Source organism: Pezoporus wallicus, unplaced genomic scaffold, assembly GCF_028554395.1.
Source record: "Pezoporus wallicus isolate ANWC-B61680 ecotype Strahan unplaced genomic scaffold, APGP_CSIRO_Pwel_v1 scaffold_2617, whole genome shotgun sequence".
NCBI classification, from domain to species: domain Eukaryota; kingdom Metazoa; phylum Chordata; class Aves; order Psittaciformes; family Psittacidae; genus Pezoporus; species Pezoporus wallicus.
Genome location: NW_026637592.1, coordinates 1,408,677 through 1,429,895, shown reverse-complemented (window position 1 = coordinate 1,429,895; position 21,219 = coordinate 1,408,677). Strand labels below are relative to the sequence as shown.

The window sequence follows — 21,219 nt, the reverse complement described above, 5'->3', positions numbered from 1 at the left end:
AAAATGGAAGTGATCTACTTTGTTTTTTTTTAAATCAGATTCACTGAATGATCTTTGGGAAGAAGGTGATTTCTTTGTTTGTTTTTTAAACAAAACCTGAATTTGCACACATATTTACAAATATCAAGATATGTGTGATCACATATTCTGGCCAGAATTATCTGTGGCGACTCTGAAAACAAGAGATGTGAGCTGAGTGCATTTCAAATCTTCAGTGTTCTTCTGCATGTCTACAATGCTGTGTGGTTTTTGCAGCCCTTATCTGTCTTAACAAGCAAAGCTTAGAACCAGGTTAAGCTGTACTACATTGTGGCATGGCCTTCACACCATGAGTATGCCATCTAATGCTTGCCCTCTCTGTTGCCTAGACTTGCTTAGGATTTCCCCTTGATTTTGTTTTTCTTTCAACCTTCTGATCCGCAATTTCTTCTTTTAAACACTCATAGTTCACGCACACCAATACAACATTTCACTTACAGAAGTCTTCATCGCAAACATGCAACCAAGTCCATTTTCCCAAAAAATATACTGTGTATATCTTTGTTTTATCCCAGAAATGAAGACCTCGGCAAATGATGAGAATCACAAAACAGGATAATCACTCTGCTTTGATCTGAAAAACTCCTACTTCAAAATTAACTAACTAATCAAAAGAGAGAGGAGAGAGTATGCAAAGGCCCAGAAACAAAAGACTTCTGTCAGATTGGCAGGCTTTTTCCTTTCCTTGACAAAACAAACAGAACCACAATGAAAATGTTCTGAACATGGAAGAGAGTGCTTTTTGGGTGTATACAACCTCAGGAATCCTCAAAAAGATACCAAAGAAAACATGCCTTAGTATTCACAGCAAATTAATCAAAAAGTTGTTATCCCAAAAGAATTAATAAAATCCACCTCATATTTAAGAGTCAAGTATGCAGCAACATTCACCATCATGTACATCTCTGTCCAAAGGCAAGGGAATACAAATCCCACATGTCCAATAACATTTTCCACAGGCTTTTTGAGAATCAAAATAGCTCATACATCACCAACAATCACATGCTCATAAATTATAAACTACTGATTTTACCATGAAAATTATACAGAAGATGAATGGTAAAACAAATGCAGAGTACAACTGCTATATTTTTTAAGTCATTTAAACTCATTTACCTGTAAAATAAGTATTAGCAGGGAGAGTGGAACTGGCAAATCTGTAATATCCATTTCCTGGGAAACGAATCCCTTTCATTACTTCTGCACTCCATGTAGCTAAAGATGCATCCATCCTTTCCACCTGGTAGACAGGAGAAGGTCCATTAAGTTCTTCAGGTTCATTCCAGTTTATCTTCACCATTGTGCTATTTATTCCTTCAACACGAGGGGCACTTAGTTTTCTTGGAGCTATGCACAAAAAGAAAAAAAAGAAAAACACAATTATCTAAATATCATTGTCCAGAATACTTGGAAAATTATTTAGTCACATATTTTTTGCAAACCATCCTGCTTCAGTTGCTGATCATCTGAAGAATAAAGGCAGATATCCATTGAAGCTTAATCAGGGGGAAAACAAAACAAACACCCTAACATTCTTAATAAGAATTTACTTGTAATTCCACAAGAAATACCTTATTTGTTTCTTCAGGCTTTGGATAAAGGTCTCTAGTACTATATCTAAAATATTCCTTTTTTTCCGTAACCCTTAAGAATCTGAGTCACCAACTTCATCAAAAGTATATTCCTTCCTTGCTTAGCCTCTCATGTCATTTTCACTGTATGCATGTATGTGTACGACTTTCAGCAGTGGATCTGAATGAAAGACCAAAGGCAAATCTTAACAGTTAATTAACTCTTATTATATCTCAGCAGTACGGTACATGACAGCGCAAGTTTTCCATCACTAAACTCATCCTCATCAACAGAAGCAGAACAGCTAACTGTCCACAATACTGGATGCCCACCAGGTTGCTTTCCTCATGGTGTGCACACAAGGCATTAGCATATGTTCAGATAATTATTCAGATCAAGAAAACAGTCACCTCTAACTTTTTTCCACCAACACTGGTGCACAGTAAGACTCCATACAAAGTTGCTTCTACGAAGGTATTGGCGTTGATAGTTTTATGTTATTACAATGAAACTCCCACCATTAAAACCAACACTTTGACATTCTTTTAAACATTCTGATGACCTTTGTCAATCTATAGCTGAGTTTTGAATAAAAGTTTATTTAAAATACCATGCAGTAAACCACAGAAGAGCAGCATGACTTGTTTGGGTAATGGCATGATGGCCATACAGGTGGGAAAAAAATGGACAATCAGTGAAACAAGAGAAGACATTGCCTGATGAAGTACAAGAAGATTCTAGTACCTATAGAATCTATATTCATCTTATCCTGCTTTTTTTTTTAATTTCCCCTTCTTTCCCTGATAAAAAAGGATTTAACAGAAACTTTGTACCCAGGAAGTGAAACACATTGACAACTTGTAGAAATTACTTGTTCCCATAATGACACAGCAAAGAGCAATAAATGCCTTTCTACAATAATAAAACCTCTATTAAAATACAGGCCTTCAAAATCTGACATATTACTCCACAGCACAGCATTGTATGTAGCTCGAATTCCTTAGAAAAGGAGAAATGGGTTCATTTTGAATGAATTAATAATGCGCTTTTAAACATTTTTGCATCTCCAATATTATTAGCATGGTTTTATTTTTTACTATTTGTCTGTAGCATGTTACTGCTTTTTTTTTTTTTTTCTCCTCTCTTCACTTTTCTTGCCCCTTCCTAACTTCGTAAAATATTCTTCTTGTAGAAAGCAGGGAGTGGGAGGACTGGGAAACTGCCAATGGCACAAACGCACTCTAAATTCCTGCTTACGCATCATTTATGACTTCACAATCTAATCAGTATCTCACGGTATGGTAGAAATTTACTGTGTCAAAATTGAAGCAATGTCACATGAGGTCACAAGCTTTCCTCCACATGTAGGGCATAGCACTAATGAATTGTAGTATTATTGCACTAGAAAACATGGCTTAACAATCAAAACTTCACCTTTGAGCGAACAAGCACACCTGGCATTTTAAATGCAAACAGAAGAGGTTGAGCCCTCCAGTTTAGCTTACTGCTGGTAAAACAGAAATGTTAAAATTTATTAGTTCTGAAAGGCATACAGGTAACTAACAGTCATGACAATAACTATATCTTCCTTTAAAGTTTAGTATTAATAAATGGCAGTTACTTGGACCATAATTATTGCATCTCTGATATCCAAATCTGAAGCTTTTATGGGGCTTATGCAATTAACTACTTAAATGCATCGTAACACTTGCTTCCATGACAGGGACATATTGATTTTTTAATCATTTTCAAGTCTCCTCTAGCACAAATAAATGTACTACAGTTACTGTTAATGCACTGTGTATACGCATTAAACACTGGCATGACACAATTTATTATTTTGTGATATATGGAACAGAAGCCTACCCTTTCAGAAAGTAACATCCTTGCTGTAACAGTAGTATTTAAACTACAGTCTCGTTGATGCTTGAGAATTCTTGATCATCAAGACAACAGAAGACTGTACATAATAGGTTGCGCAGGTAAGACAGAAAACAAAACAAAACTGAAAACCAAACTCTGCACAGGAACAGACAGGATTGAAAATAAATCTGTGGTACCAGCCCAGCAGGGTACTAAATGCTGAAATTAAAAATATTCAAGACTAAAAAATACGGTATATATTTTCCTAAAGGTGTCACTGTGGTACCTGTAGCTACTTTCTGAATGATGAATCGACTAATTTTATCTTTTTAATTTTTTTTAGTCATGTTCTGTTAAGACACATCTGTCAAAACAATGAGCATACTATATTTTAGTGAATTCAAAGTCACATTTTGTGTATTTTAATTATGTAGCTTTAATGTCTTGCTATATAATACGTATTTAATATATTATAAAGCTAAAACAGTATTTAAAAGCCCATGATTGCTGCATACCATTGTGTAGCAGAGGGCACAAAAAAGACCAATAAAGACAGATGGTCCATACAACTTATGCTGAAGTCATATATCTAAATATAGATGTTGCTACACAGGTCATTACAAATAAGCCTTTCCCATGTGCTTATGCACACACATGTACACAAAAATGAAGTTGGTAAGTAAAGAGCAGTTAATTTTGTTTTGTTTGAAATAATATCATTTTAGTTTTAGGCTCAAAGGCAGATGCCAGCATTTTACTCTGAACAGATGGTAATTCCATCTAATAGTGCATCTCTGTATTAGTAAGGTCTGTTGTGTATACAAACAGTAATAAACACTAGGTAAGGATCAAAATAAATTTTAATTGTTGACATTAAATTCTGGCAGGTGCAGTTCTAAGGATACAATACTCCTTTCTCAAGTCTGTCAGGTTTACTAATACAACTGCTAAAGCTTTCCCATACTCTGCCAGATTCTTGTCCCAGGAATAACATGTTTACACTGTGGCTAAATTTAACAGGCTTACATACATCTGAATAACTACTGCTCAGCATACTGTAGGTAGGTATTTGTCCAGCCTTCCGTAGAAGCCTTCAATTAGCCATTCTGAATAGTTCAGGAAGCTAACAGTAACAAAAAGTATACAGTTCATTATTGTTCAGTCAAATTCAAAATGCATACGTACAAATTAAAACGGAAGAATGTGGCAAATTCCAGAACAAAACTTAACTTTTTTACATCTTGGAGTTTACCTTGCAGGTAAATATCTTGCCTCACTACTGGTACCATCCCTTTCTTTTTTCCTACAAGTTACTAGTCCAAAGGACCATGAGGTTGCCATAGCATTTCTGGTATGATCTTTTCTTTCTCTGCATTTCACAGTAGTACCAGTCATTTCAACAGTAAGTGAGTCAAGAAATAAAATTTTCTGACAATATTTTGGCTTTCTAGAAGAAATCCATTTCAGACTCTTCCCCAAGAAAGAAATAAACCCACCCATACTGGATATCAAAAGAAAATTTAGTAACATGGCTGTGTTACAATCACATTTCTTTAGGAATAGATGTAATACACGCATTTTTAAAAAATCATGAAAAATATATTGCTTCCACCATATGGGACAACCAACGACTCACCACCCGATTTAAGATGCAGCATATTGAGCTGACCATATGTTACAGTGCTGTTGAATGGCTGAGTGATTCATGCCCGTCACATTCTAGTATATCAATTAAAGCTCCTTGAAGTCTGCATGATTTGTGTCTCTGTTATTAAACCCTGCTAATTCATCCCACTTACACATCTGTTATAAATCTCTAGGAGTGCTGCATGATTCATGGCAATCTGTGAGCATGGTACAGCAAATTCTTCTCCTTGTAATTAACAGTAAATTGTTTTACTGCCATGCAATGAATTTTTCAGTTATATTGCAAATGAACTCCTAAATGCACGATTCTTTCTGAAGAACTGACTTATATTATTAGGCAATTAAAAAGTATTGCTTTGAACCAAAAGCTTTTAATCAAGAGGAATGCAACTTAAACATAGCTTAAAAACCTTGCAAATTTGACACAGAGAGAAAAGAACAAACAGCTATTTTCTGAAGTAGAATATGTGATTGGTAGGGGTAGAAGAAACAAATAACTTTCGAGTCTCTATTAATTTCCTGAAACTCAAAGAGCAGTTTAAATACAGCTTGAACACTTGGCAAGACAAGTTTAAGCAGATACTATTTATCTCACAAGTTACTTAAGTCATCTGTCATTATGAAATTTCTCAAATTACTTTACATTTTCCTAATTGTAAAACAGCGTCTTTATTCTTGAAATAAATAATTGGATAATTAGCCAAGCTGAATCATCAGAGGATTCCAATGCTGCTCAAGTGTTCTTGTCAAAGGTGAAGCAAATTCATTTCAGCTTTGCCTCAGCTCTCTGAAGAAGCTTTGATTTTTTTTCCCTGCTACATTCTTGGCAGCAGCCTCAAATTCATGAGTCCATACATCAAGTCAGTAGTTTAACAACAAATGAAATTAAATTCAAAGAAGGGAAACTAATTGAAGGACAGCAACAAAAGTGTTTGGTAATGTGCTTTATAATATGGCATGCCACATTTGCATGATAATTTTTCCTTTTAGCATGGAGCAGAAAGTGACTAGCTTAATGAGGGATTATTCAAGACAGGAATGAACAAAATGCATTCATAACTAAGAACAAAGATTGTATTACGAAACGGAAACAGGCAACTGCCGAGAAGTAACTGGATGATTGGTTTATGCATTATGAATAAAAAGGTAGAAAAATATTTATATTAGTATTCACTAATGACTATATATATACAAGATTGTTGTAATTAAAATTATAAATTAACATATTAAGAGTGCTTGTTTAATCACTTTGGGTCTTATTCACAATGAAGAGATTTATGTACATGCGTGGAAAACAATCTGTGTTTCCAGGCCAGCAGCAAATGGCCCTCTTATTCCTCTTCTGTAACAAAGGAAAATATACATTACTTCCTACCTGTTTAATGGGTATCTGAGATTTTAAAATTGAGGCATAGCATTTTGTAGAAAAGCGCTCTATGACAGACAAACAAATTCTGTATTGCCATGACAAATGGATTGAGGCTTTTGGAAAAGGCTTGCACTGGACCTTACTTGTGAATGGAAAAAATGGACAAATTACTCAGATTAAAAGGGAAATGAAAAAGAAAATGATATCAAGGAGTATAAGACAGCCCAGAAAGCCCATCAACATCATTACCCCAGCAAACCCAGAAGCAACTCCAAAGTCACCAATACAACTGCTTGAGAAGTCTGCCAAGAAGCCAGATGCAGCTGGTGATGGAAGAGTATCTTCTACAAATTAGCTTCTGAACTCTGTAATTGCCATCAAAACCAAAGGATCAGGAATACAACATGCTGGGGTACATGGCAGCAATCACAAAGCCATACTTTCATGTGTCTTAAAAAATGTTTTTAAATTAAGTTTAAAAAAAAATTAGATGGGCAAAAATGAACTTAATTATAAGAAATCAGCTCAGTCGCACAGTAAGTAATGAAACAGAGCTGTATAGATTTTTTAAGGCACCATTAGACTATCTGATTTGAGAGAGGTAGTATAGGTAACTATACTAATCTAAGCGCACATGTGGCTAATTCCATCCTGCTGCAATGTCAGAAATTGCTGGGAACACATTTCTCTGCCTGACTGAAAAATTTGGAAAACATGTATGTTTTGTCTTGAGAGGCGCTGCAAAAAACAATGCAAGTAATTCATAATTTAATACAAACACATTGTCACAAAAATATCACTTTTAAGAAGCTCGGTCTTTCACTGGTACCATCAGGTATAGCTCTGTAGATCCAAGGTACCAGCTCAGAATCCTACATGAGATAAAACCACAGAGCAAAAAGCACTTTGGAAAATAAAACCAATAGCCTAGGACCTTATTAGAAGGACAGGCTGAATGCCATTCTCAAAAATATACAGGAATTTGAACTCAGCAGAACCTGGAGAATGGAATAAAGTAAAATGTTCTCTAGGTGTTGAGGTGAAAAAGATATTTACTGTCCAGAATTGCTTTCAGTTACATACATGCAGTTCCATTTGATGATCATGGGATAGCAAAGACACACAAAAAAAAATCAAACTCAAATTGGATTTCCAAGTATTAAAATCTAACCTTTTCCTCATCAGCCAGCCAAGGTTTTCAATTGTATGTGCACAATATTGCAGTGCAAAAAGAGTATTTAAAATACCACAAGAATTGTGGAAAGCACATCCTCTTAATTTAACATTTAAAACACTGATGAAAAAATTATGAAACAATTGAGTCTTTAAAAAGCCAGCTATTTGTGTATTTGTATCTGAACATACCAAATTGAGGATCTCTTTCTGTCCAGTCCCTTTGAGTAACAGAGATGGGTTAATTCTCTTCTTCCATTACCTTGACATGCTTGCTTTGATCTTTCATCCCAACACTGCATTACCATGTGACACTGATTTCCAACATTCTTTACCATTCCTGGAACTGGTCACACATCAGGCATACCTGTTCAAATTATTGATCAAACCTGTTTTTTTCCTGGTTTCATATGCATTTGTGACAGCTTTCACTGAGCTTTTTTATAAAACAATTCTTAATAATTTTATTTTGTTTGCTTCTCTCCTTACTGGTTTTATTGTCTTCTTTTATTACCATTTAAAACTATTGTGAGTGTATATATTGGTGAGATGGCACATCCCTGGTATGGATGCCTATACTGGACCAGGTTAGATAGGAGTTCTTTATGTTTGCTTCTGGATTATTTTAAACAATTTTAAGTTATAGTCCAAAACACTTTTCATTGAAAGATCAGCAGACTATTTCTGATGGTTCTGCTTCCTTAGGTCTTATCCCTACATTCTGCTGCTGACTCCAGAAGTCTCTTCTCTGTCTTTTAAATCCTTTCTCAAAACCTCTTACTTTCTTCCTCAGCATTTTTGTTTGTAACGATTTCATGCCCTTGTTTCTGCCTTTGTTTTTATTTGCTGTCTTACGCTGTATAAAAAAAACACGTTGCCAAAAAAAAGGATTTATTTTAAAAAGTATCTTTTTTTTCTAGCTAGTCTTCAGATGAGCCTAATGGTTATCAACAAAACTTAAAAATTACTTTGAGTTTTAGTGGCAAATTTTAAAACGCATTTGCAATTCCAATTGCAAATTTAAAGTCATCAAGACATGGCAAATGTAAAGTCATTGAGGTACCCAATCATTTCAAATGCTCCATGTGATAAATCAGTATACTCCACACATGGAAAGTGTGGAGATGGTTTTCCATTATTCTCCTCGGGATGAGAGGAGAGATACTAGTCTAAATTTAGTATAACCTTTAGCTCAACGTGGAACACAATTCAAAGCTCCTGGACTGCGTTATGATGCAAGGAGCACATTTCAGTCAAGACTTCCACCAAAACGTTCCTTTTGCCAGGGCATGCAAGAGGACTGGCATCCAGCCAGGGAGGCTCTCTCTGTGGCAGGGAGACATTCCTTCATGAAACAGAACTCAACAGTCCTAGAAAGGCAAATTTAATTTCATTTTGTGCCATTTAATGACAAAAAAAAGGTTATTAATGGACTAAGACTTAATAATCTATTTTTTCAAATGACACAGACCTGTTTCTCCTAACATTGCTCCAAGTTTGAACTCCCTTTGATCTAAAAGTCACCACCTAAGTAGTGTTTCTTTTAAATTGTGTCTGGAAACACAGTTTTACAGAACTTTACAAAATGGAACACGCACACACACACATGGAAAGATGTAAATTATTAAACACTTTTCTTCAGAAATGGAAAATGTGAATGGTGGAATATAAAGTCACATGCAAAATTTATGTGGTTTACCCTTTGGTTTGTCAGAATTCAAGACATTGCATTAACATGCTTTAAAAACATAAAAGGAACCCACTACAGGACTGATCCTTTGCTTTCAAGGCTTTACAACAGTAAGCAGAAAAATGCTACACTGTGACACAAGTAATAAATTGGGTTGTTATTCTATTTTGCATTCTCTTGTCTTCTCTAATGTGATAGGTCTCTAAGTATTAACACAACCAGGGAGGAGATGGTCATAAACAAGCTGTCATGCATAACCAAGCTATTGTTTCTGAGTCTTTTAATACATGTATAAATGCAAAGTTGGATCATTTGTAGTAATAACATGTGCATTTAGGCCATATTTGTTTCCATGGTTATCAGCACAGACTGGAATGCTCTTCCCTGCACAGCTGCGTGGTATCGATAAAGTCATGCTCATACAAGTAGGAGGCTGTGTAGAGTGAAACTTCAAGTAACAGCAGCATAAGGAAACAAAATAAGTTTTGAAATCAGCAGTTCAGCAAGAGAGAAGACTGATAGAACAATCTTTGCTCACTGAAACACAAAGACAGTATGATGGAATCAAGGAACAAATCACCTATGACAAATGGATAGGCAATTAAATAGATGAAGAAGAGAGGACAGACTAGAGGTATTACTTCAAAAGCTTAAATTCCACTTCAGTTCATGTATGTAAAGCTTCCTATTTACTTGTTTTGGGCAACTCCTCATTCCCTATCTGGAAGCTCCTACAGCTTTTCATTGATTACACAGAGTAGCTTTGATGGAATTCAGACAACTCAAATACAGCCCTGGGAGCCTAGGAAAACATTCTGCACTGAAGAAACTTTCAGATTTTTTCCTACAGGAGACCAAACTACATTAAAAAAGGTAATTTCAAAGATCATCATCACAACATCCATATGACAAGGCCATTAATTGCTTAACTAAAAATGCTAATATCGTGAAAATAATTGATGTGTTTTAAAGCCTATACAAAGGAAACCACAATGTTAAGTCATCAGCTCTCAGCAAGTGACAAAAACACACATATACATAACCTGCAATTGAGAGAGCTGTACACAAATTCTATTGCTATAATAGCATACCTTCAATTTTCATTTAAAACATTTTGGTTTTAACCTGTCAAGATAAATAAATAAATAATAATTATGCAAGTCACTTTGTATTAATACAACACCTACCCCTGTCACTGCACATCAAACTAAGATCATCTTAATGATATTACTTAGTAAACTGTGTGTCAGTTTTGCACTTTGGTGCAGATTGTTTCCTTACCAGCTGCTAAGGTTTGCCCCATGCCTGGCTCACTGGCTACACAACCAACTTGATTGCAGAGAGTAACAGTAAAGTTGTATGTCCTGTAAGGTTTTAATCCCATCACTACATAGGATAGCTCATGAGCCTCAGCTACATGCAACACCTACAAAGCAAACAGATTGGAAGACAACAGCTGGTTAATAATATTTTTATCCCTATTATTTGATGACATGTTAACTAGTAAGAAACTTTGAATTTGCAGATTGCTTCATTTGGATGTGAAAAAGCCTGCAAAGACCAGTTGAGGGAGATGATTATTTGGGAGAATCTGAACAAGCTAGGATTTAGGTGATAATACTTCCCACCACACTGTTTAATGAGGTAATAAGATAGTTCCTGAGTGGATAAATGAGGAAACAAAGTTATTACCTCATAAAACTGCATGGTGGTACAGCTATCACTACAAACAGCACAGCTACAATCCAGATGACAAAAACGACACTATTAAGCGGTGAAATCTGACCACCATTGAATGAGTGACACGATTAGCAGGCATTAGAAGGGAGGAGAATAACTGATACTTACAGACATTTGAAGCTATCAGAGAGTGGAACTGAATAAACTGTTGTATTTTAGATACCTTCTTTATCAGTTGTTTATTTAAATGAAAAAATCTTGCAAGCCTGTGACCAGAAGCAATTTACATTTATTTGTTGTTACAAAAGCCCCAGGAGCAATAGTATCCCCACTTGACAGACAAATAAACTGAGACCCATCTGTGGTACTACTGAAAGACAAATTCATCTCTGAAACAAGAAATACAGTACCAGATCCACTCCCACATTCTGAATACCTATCATGTTTCTTGGCTAATTCCTAAGCTTTGAGCTTGCTACTATTACCATGGTATTTGTTTGCCAAACCCAGTCACCAGAAAACTACAATTGTATTTTAGTTACATATTTAGACTTTATAAAGTTGGTTTCCCCACTTCAAAGACTTGTCCATTATCCAGGAAGCCAGGCAGGCACCTTCTTAATGAAAATGTAGATTCCTACAATACAACATGGCTTTAAGCATATCAGCAAACATAGCAGTAATACAGAATGTGAACATGAAAAGATCAAGGCAGTTTAAATGTTGCTTGATCTCATCCTCATAATTTTGAATCTCACTCACTATTGCAAACAAGCCAACTCAGGAATACAATTTAACACCCAAAATGAATGTATAAAATTAGAGAACACTCTGGATAAACTGATAGGCGAAAAAATTAGATCAGAGGATACACAGCAAATCAGGGAAACAATTCATCACAACATCAAGAAGGACATCAGGCTTTATCAATTTACTATTACTAGTTAGGAAAATCTTAATGTAACTAACAAGAATACCTGAGAAAACGGTGGCAAGAATCTTTGTTCAGTCATCAAGTTGATGCTGTATCCCATCACTTCTCCTCTTGCTAAATTATCTTCAGGTTTTTCCCATGACACATTGAGGGAATATGGTGAAAGAGGGAACACTGATGGAGATGGCATGAACACTGGGGCTGAAATAAAGGTAATATAGTAAAACTGATAAAAGAAGTGACCAATGTGCATAATGAAAGCTTTCTCATTGTAATTATAAAACACCATTCCTGAAAGTCTTATTTTTTTCTTTAGCTTTCTGTTCAAGTCTAACTGAAATTTTCATCTTTTGATAGCATATAAAAAGTACCTCACCTATCATTCTCCTGTTTTCTACTCTAGCAATCAATGCAGAATAAAACTCTGCTTATGTCTTCAAAGAAATACTAATCAACACTAAAGTCCTAACCCCTGCAGCAGGTAAGAAAGAACAAATGAATGTAAAGGTCTTGAAGAAAAACTTTATGCAACCTGGGAAAAAACTGATAAAAGCAAAAAGCGTTCAATACTTCAGCATCTTAAAAGCAATTTTGTTTGCTAGGCCAGCTTGAAATTAACATGTCTCTCACTTCTTACAAAACAGTTCCCCTGTCTTCCACAGTAAATCTGTAAAAGGATTGTTTGCACTGTAGTTAAATCCCCACCTGATTACTCTGCAATAATAGGATACCAACTCATAGCACTTCTGCTATGTACAAACAACTGCACTAATGGACCTCTTCCCAAATACAATTTAACACTTTTACAACATATAGTATTTAAGCACAGGGAAGCACAAAGACTCATTTTGAAATGGGAATTAGTTTAGCTTGCTGTTTTGCAGGAGCAAGTGACTGAGGGCATGATTTTCAAGCTAACAGCAAGCAAAAGCATCAGTGATAGTAGCAGGGGTGTTTAACTGCAAAACTCAGGCTCTAACAGCCTAAAACCAGCCTTAGATTTCTTATGAAAACATTGACATCAAAAACTGATCTTTCAAATACATCAAGTGCCAAGCCCTTTTGAAAATCTCAATGAAAAGGTTATAATAAGAGCCACTGAGAACTGGCTAAACTCCAGGGGAAAAACAGTCCTTATTGTGACACTTGACTCCATAGTAGTATATTAAAAGTTTCAAGCAGTATACTCCTGAAAAGGTAACGTGCTCAAGTTATTCCAAAAAACTGCTTTATAATCAAAGCCTCAGTTGAGGAAAATTCATTAGAACCCCCTTTCTGAATATATGTACCCTCTTGGACAACTTTCCTTATTCAAGCCAATTGTTTCTACATTTGTGACAAAATTGACAACCTACAAATTGTGACCAAACCAGTCTTTTTTTATATTTTCTCTTTAAAGAACATATAAATAGCAAGTGGGAAAACAGTCAAGAATTCAAACACTGCTTGGTAGATTTTGCAATCTTGTAGTTTTCATTTAATTAACAGGGATTATTTTCTTCAACAATATGATCTTATGGTAAAAAACAGAAACTTTTTTTTTTTTGCTTAACATACTAAGTTCTGAGATAATCTGACCTATCTTTAGTTTAAAACTGAAAATTTGACCTTATTTGAATCATCATCAGACACGTTTTATTGAAAAGAAAAAAAAAGAATGCATTCTAGTTAGTTTAGTTTTTCCTTTTATTTGTACCAATCAAATTAAGCCGAAACTTACCAGCCTCTCCTGTTTGTCCTGATATCCAGTCTGAAGATATGCTACCTGCCATGTTTACTGCTAGCACAGAAAATTCATACTCTGTGAATGGCTCCAGATCAGTGACTGTGGTAGTGGTCTGTGGTGGAGCCAGAGCGTTTTCATTAGGAGACTCCATAACTGGTTGAGGACTGAACCATCCACTGCTTTGAAAAATACGAATTTCAAGAGGGAGAAAGTTCCCAGCCGGCTTTAACCTTTTTCTCATGTAAAGTTCGTATCTTATAATTATGCCTAGAGAGAAAAAGTTTACATACTTAAACAATTTCTACTAAAATACCAACACCAGTAGATAAGAATCTATCAATCAACATGGGAGAAAATATAGCATTAGAAGCTTTCCTTATTTCTGCTATTTTGATCCAAATAACTCTGGCATTTCTTTCATTAAACTATTGCTTTTCCCTTCCATGCAATTTTGTGATTTGAAAACAACTGGCTGGATTACAGGATGAGTTCTATGACCCTCACCCTCAGGACTTAAACTTCAGATCAAATGTTACTGCAAATTGCTGCAGGCCTTTGATTTTGAAAGGGATAATTACTGATTTTTTGATAGACAATGTGGATAAGGAATTTTTGAGTAACAATTTAACAGAACATACTACTGGATAGAAGATGTGTCTGTGTCAGTTTTCCATCAACATAAACTTATTACATACACAGGAAGGTCTCACCACTTTGGAAATAAAACAATTTGTATTGTGGTCTGAAGTGATACATGATCTAGGATGGACCATGGAAACAGTTTAGCTGTAGGAGTAGACCACAAGAAAGCTGACTGGAGATTTCCCCAATGGAAATGACAAGAAACATAGCCAGGAGAAAGGTAATTACCATATAACATATATATTTGGGACTATTCATGTACAGAACTGGAGAGGTTGTTTGGGAAGGCCAGGAACTCCAACCAGACCAGACATCAAGAGAACTATGATAATATTGCTTAAATCTGCCTGTGATGGCAACTACATGCACATGTCTGTGGGGTAAACTATAAAGAATATGTGCTACAGCAAATATCGTGACCTGCATGGTAGGAACTGCCCCCCTAAATACATAAAGGCACTCTCATGCAGGCATTCTTCCTGCCTGATCTGGTAATAGCTGGCAAATGAGATGTTCAAGAGAAAGCTGAACTCCCCACAAACAGATGCCCATTCTGTGAGCAGACCAAAATGTTTGTTTTCGCATGCACAAATACCTCTGCATGTAAGCGGAAGTTCCCAAAACTCAACTGCACATATACTGAAAGATAAAGTGTTTACCAGTCAAATCTGTGGCATCACAAAGGTATCCTACAACAGCTGTGTTCTTATTTTCAAAACCCTAAAATATTATTACACAAGTTAGACCAGCAAATCTTGGCAATCGCCTAATCTCTTAACAAAGTTATACTGGTAATAGAATTAGTTACCACACATGACGGATGGTTTTAAAACCAGACTTCTCTGCTAATTCTTAGAGGCGGTTTTTTGCATAACTGTTATCTGCTTATTTATTCTTTCTCAGATAATATCACCACATCTGTCTGAACTAGGCAATCTGGCAAATTAGGAAAAAATTAATTTTTCTGTAAAGGTTTTATTATAAATGTGATTTTTGCTGCAGCAGATGCCACTAAGGTTGTGCTGGTTTTGGCTGGGGTAAAGATAATTTTCTTCATTGTAGCTAGTACAGGGTTGTGGTTTGTTTGGATTTGTGCTAGAAACGGATCACAAGGATGTTTTAGTTACTGCTGAGCAGCACTTACAGAGGGTCAAGGCCCTTTCTGCTTCTCACACCACCCTATCAGCAAGTAAGCTGGGTTGTACAAGGAGTTACGAGGGGACAGAGCTGGGATAGCTGACCCCAACTGACCCAAGGGATATCCCACACCATATGGTGTCATGCTTAGCATATAAAGCTGGGGAAAGGAGGAAGAGGGGGCTTTTGGAGTGATGACGGTGTTTGTCTTCCTAAGTAACCGCTACATGCGATGGAGCCCTGATTTCCTGGACGTGGCCCAGTATCTGCCTAACTATGGGAAATGGTGAATGAATTCTTTGTTTTGCTTTGCTTGCATGTGCAGCTTTTGCTTTACTGGTTAAACTGTCTTTATTTCAACCCAGAGGTTTTCTCACTTTTACCCTTCTGAATCTCTCCCCCACCCCACTGGGGTGGGGTATGAGTGAGCAGCTGGGTGGTGTTTAGTTGCCAGCTGGGGTTAAACATGACAAAGAGCTAAATCCTGGACCAAACACAGTCAGTTGGAGCTCTGGATGCCAAACAAACAAAACAGACTCTGAGGATATATTTAGTGGCAGACAGGCAAATAAAGACAATGCCTCACTTCATTCTCAGTTGATGTCGCATGGATAAGGAGATCCTAATCAGATTTGAGAAAATGCTCATTTTTCTTTGCAAAAATCTTTGACTTACGGAAGTAAATACAACATCTTACCATTTGGTTTCTCAGGTGGTGACCATTCCACAGCCAGTTCTGTAGAGCTGATGGTTTCTATCAGTGGGGGGTGCAGCCCTTCTGGAGGAGCTTGTGCAGTAATTACTGTTACTGGCTGGCTCTTTAAGCAGCCTCCACTAGTACAAGCTTGCACAGAAAAGACATACTTTGTAAATGGAATGAGATTCCCAATAATTGCTGAAGTTTCTAAGCCTTCATACTGACCGCAAGGTTGGAGATCAACAAATCCAGTACATGTCAAAATGTATTTCTCTATGGGCCCAGAGGAATTGGAGAGGCTTGTCCAGTGAAGTAAAACAGAGTGGTCATTAACAGGAAAGAAGGGATTTAAATGCAAGCTTCCCACAGGTATCCCAGATTTTGTTCTGTATGTCACTGAGACACTTCTTGTAAAACCATGAACATTGTTGACGTGGATGTAATAAGAATAGAAGGTGTATGGAGACAACATGGTATCAGTGAAGGTCTGAACACCTAAAGCAAACAGGAGAGAAGAAAATTGTATGAGTAACACATTAAAAATAATCCTAATATGCATACCTATATGCATACCTAATATGCAGCCCTAAACCAAGAAGTAAGCTATGTCTCCTTGCATAAAATCACAGAATGGTTAGGGTTGGAAAGACCTTAAGATCATCTAGTTCTATGATCTTCTTGAGATCATTATGAACATAGTAACTTCTCAATTCTTCTTTTTTTTTTTTTAAACAGGGAAGCTCCCCACCCTTTTTCCATTTATTATCTTCCACAGCATATTGGCATCACTAAAGAAATTATTTTTCCACTGAATTTCTCCTAGTTCATGCTTCAATCATGAGCAAGATTAATACAATCATCCTCTTATTCCTCTCTTGAAATAATTCTTTCAAATGTAAATCACCACCAGCTTAGAGGGTCTGATTTAGAAAAAATCGAACAAAATCATTCTGACAGGTTTTGTATCTTTGTTTTTTATTCATTTTGTACTGTAAGACCAAATATTTCATCTTTCTGTGCTTTCACTTCTAAAATGGTGCTTAATAGTTCATTTTAAAGCATCTGATCTTGGACAAAATATGAAATAATTATTAAAAATGTATATCCAAGGTTTACTTTACCTTCTTCACCCCCTACTTTCCATTACTCTAGATAGCTTTGTAGCTATAGCTGCATTGACACAGCTGCCCCGGCTGAAGTGCTTCTGGGCACACACGTGGGTACCAAAGCCAATGCGACGAGTATTAAGTCTTGGACAGGCTGGCCAGAACCCTGGGAGCAGGAGCGTGACCAGCAGTTGCTATAAAGGCAAGTAAGAGCCTGACACGTGTCCAGTTCCCTCTTTTATGGCCAGAGAAAAGAATGGCCACAGAGGCAGCGTGAGTCAGTGCTACAGAAACCTGGGAGAGCTACACTTTATGGGATGATCAGATTCCCATCCTATATGCCTTCAACTTAAAGGAAAAGAGAAGAAAATAAGAAAGAAAAAAACCCAGTGAGGCTGCTATCAGCACCTGCAAGTATCAGAATTCCTTGTGACATGATGAAACAGGAGCACTCCCTGAACTAGATTCTAGGACCTCCCTGCCTCAGAACCAGCAGCCTTGATCTAGAACCATGAGGTTCCCTAGAACCAGCTCTATAACTGCCTGCCTACCCAGCTACCAACTCCAGAATTCACACCTACTGGAGAGACAACTGCACCAATACCACCTCTACATGCTCTACAACCAACCCATCCCCCAGAAAGAGCCTCTGTAATGGGCCAGGACTCTATGGATTAAGGCCAACCCAGACTCAAAGGCCCCAGGTCTAATGTTGACTGCAAGCATGTTACTTTTCAAATACAGACATGAGAAGAGGCAGATCACCCAGAATGCTGGTATCATCTGCCAGAAAAGTAACCAGCACCATGAACATGAGAAGGTTCAGTCAGTAGTGAATTATAAGCCTTCCAAATTCCACACTATACCAAGTTAAGAAACCTTATTGAAAGTTCTTACAGGATAAGCAACATATTCTCGATATTCAAATGCCAGCAGATGACTTCACATCATTAAGTAGGGGGATTGCCAGGAAGTATCAGAAATGTCTTTTGAAACAAAATCTATGTTTGTACAAAGTTTTGTTAAACAGAAACATATTAATGGCTTGTTGGCCAGCTAAACACAATCAGACATTTTTACGCTCTACAACGTTAATTCTTATTTTTATTAAAGTTAAGCTTTGAAACCAAATTGTGGAATTGGAATGTTTTCTATCACCCCTCCAAATTTCTTTGAACGTTTATTTCTCTCCCCTCACTTAATTCCGTGCTTACACGGGTCGCATACCTTTCTTCACGGTATACACAGCAGTGTCCAAATTCACAGCATAAGGCACAGAGTAATCAACTGTAACACAGCAGGATGCACCAAATTGTAAAAATACAAGGTGCATTCCAAGGATCTGTGTTCCCACTGAATAAAAGGTCTTTTTGATTTCCCTCCAGGGTAAATGCCGATAATTAGAAAGACTCAACTTCCGAAAAATACTAATGCTGCATTGAGATGAAAATGCAACAAGCTAAAGAAGCTGCTACAACAGAAATCAAACCTTAGTACCATTAAAGCACATCTATAGCCTTAAAAAAGGGAAAAGAAAAAAAAACCCAAACCAAAAAAACAACAAAACCAAAACAAAACACTTTGATAAGAGGATCAATAGTAGCACAAAATGCCTTTCCAGCTAGGACAGTGTTGAATCCTTGAGGACTGCCTTCTGAGGATCCCTTTGCAAGCCTCAGCATGACAGATGTGGTGCTGCTGGAGGCAAATCAGGAGCTCCACTTAACAGAAGGTGCTAAAACTTAGAGGCACTTTCCTAATCTGTTAACAGTTTAAAACTGTGAGGATGAAAAAAAAAAAGAGTTTAAGCACATTATGGTCTCTTCCATTCACTCTAATTCTTTATCTGGGACTTTATGCTTCTATTAGATTCTGGAGAAATTTGGAGAGAATGCTTCTGGTGAGTCAATTCTAAAGTGTTTCAGATTAAAAAAGTAAAAAAATGTAAGCCATTTTGGATCACTCAGTTTGCCATATTTTAGACTGGGGTATTAATTTCTTTCAAGGAAAATTAATAACACAGAACAGGAACTCACTAAGGGAAAAAAAAAACTATGCATTCAAAAACATAGAATAATAATAACAAATGAGAAATCTTTAGGAAAAAATGCACATATACATAGCTATGTGCACACAAATCCACAAATTCTTTGATGTGTTACTATAAATACTTACTGTAAGGGTAGTAGTCTTCAGTTGTATAAATTTCAGCCTCATCCCTATACAGATGGTAGGTAAGCCTGTTAGAATTTGGTGAGTCAGGGGGACTCCACAAAAGACTGATGACAGAGGAATTGAGAACTTCTCCTGTGGGAGGAGGTTGTTGGAATGGAGCTAAAAAAAAAAAAAAAAAAGAAAACACCACACCAGAAAAAGAAGGACGTAAAAATGAAGGTAATCACAAATCACAGAAAGAGATACTGGCAGCCTATGAAGAGGTCTGAGCTGCTTCAGAAGTGATTGGCACTGAAGCACAGCTCCTCCTGGCATCCCTGTTGCCCATGCTGGGCTGGAGGTTCAAAGGGAGAATCTCCTCTACACATGTAACTGATGCTACGTGGAGTAAGTGTGATGCATTAATCACACAACAGGCTCAAACAGGAAATCCCAGTCATCCAGGAATCTTGGAAGTGATCATGGACTGGCCACAAGGCAAAGACTTCAGAACGTCACCAGAGGAGGAGGTAACATATTGACGAGGCCCCACTGTATAATAAATTACCAGGTATGCTGGTTTGGTTTTCTTCAGGGTTGTTTTGGGTTTTTTTTGGAGGGGTAGAGTGTGTGGTCATTCCTTTTTCTATTTCCTATTATTATTATTTTTATATTGTTACTGTTATATTTTATTTTATTTCAGTTAAACTTTTTTAACTCAACCCATGGGGTTTTACCTTGATTCGCCTCCTAGTCCTACTCAGGGAGGGGAGAGTGAGCAAGCAGCTGCATTCTACACTTAGATAACAGCTGGATTTGAACCACAACAACATCAAATTTACACATTTCAACAAATGACAGATAAACTTAATCCTTCTCCCCCCAAAGCAAGTACAACACAGTTTTCCAAAAACTTTTTTTCTTTTTAATATATTTCAAGACCTCTATAGAATGGGAACATGTCTATCTGGTCACATTATTGAAGTCTATATTTCAAATATAAACATGTAATTTATTGTTTTAGAGGATTCATTCCATTTTCTCACAGGCCAGGAATAACTTCATCTAATAAAATAGAAATGGAAAGTCCAACTAACTACAGATTTTACTGAAGTGCTACACTAAGCCTGCTTAATCAAATGACAAAAAAAAATGAGGCAAATTTTTGAAGTTATTTAGACAATTCACTCCCATTTGTTTCCAGTGAAATTTAAATCAATGACAGCAAGGTAGCTAACATTTTAAGAAACCAGCTTCAGGTTCTTATTTACCAAAATACTACTCTGCTATCACCTCCATTAACTTTGGAAAATGTGCTACTTAATTGCTCTGGTATCAGTGAAAAGAAAAACAAACCTCTGTCTCACAAGCCAAAAGTCTCACATTTTCAGAAAGAGCAAAGCCTTTCCTGTGTCTCTTTCATATTCCAACTGTATGATCATGGTCCAGTCTAAGATAATGGCTATCATTCAGTAATTAAACTTTACATGCATAAATATACACATATACAAGGACATGCACGTTTTATGGGTGGACTGTTTTATGGGTGGACTCAATGATCTTAAAGATCTTTTCCAACCTAAATGAATTTATGATTCTATAGTGTGGATTTAGAGGAAAACATTTTGGTCTGAGAATGAGAATAGGGCAGCACAGAAATCAGCATGTAAAGTAAGCTACCAGGAGCTGGATCCAGAACCACCCAATAAGCTTTTCTTCCTTACATTCATACATATGCAAGCATTCTTACATTCCTGCATACATGAGCATTTCTTCCTTATGTTTTCTTC

General features: G+C 36.6%; 1 protein-coding gene across 4 annotated transcripts in view; it reads right to left on the bottom strand.

The window, feature by feature from the left end:
• USH2A (usherin) overlaps positions 1 to 21,219 on the bottom strand; it is a 372,328-nt gene that overhangs the window by 270,489 nt on the left and 80,620 nt on the right. For all 4 annotated transcript variants that reach the window (XR_008971850.1, XM_057406464.1, XM_057406465.1 and 1 more), the window contains exons 16-21: positions 19,451 to 19,609; positions 16,170 to 16,664; positions 13,688 to 13,960; positions 12,011 to 12,168; positions 10,635 to 10,779; positions 1,156 to 1,386 (exon numbers count right to left, since the gene is read on the bottom strand). Coding sequence is in view for 3 of the 4 variants with exons in the window: in XM_057406464.1 (XP_057262447.1) it covers positions 1,156 to 1,386; positions 10,635 to 10,779; positions 12,011 to 12,168; positions 13,688 to 13,960; positions 16,170 to 16,664; positions 19,451 to 19,609 (1,461 nt within the window). In the remaining variant the exon portion in view is untranslated. The remainder of the gene's footprint in view (positions 1 to 1,155; positions 1,387 to 10,634; positions 10,780 to 12,010; positions 12,169 to 13,687; positions 13,961 to 16,169; positions 16,665 to 19,450; positions 19,610 to 21,219) is intronic.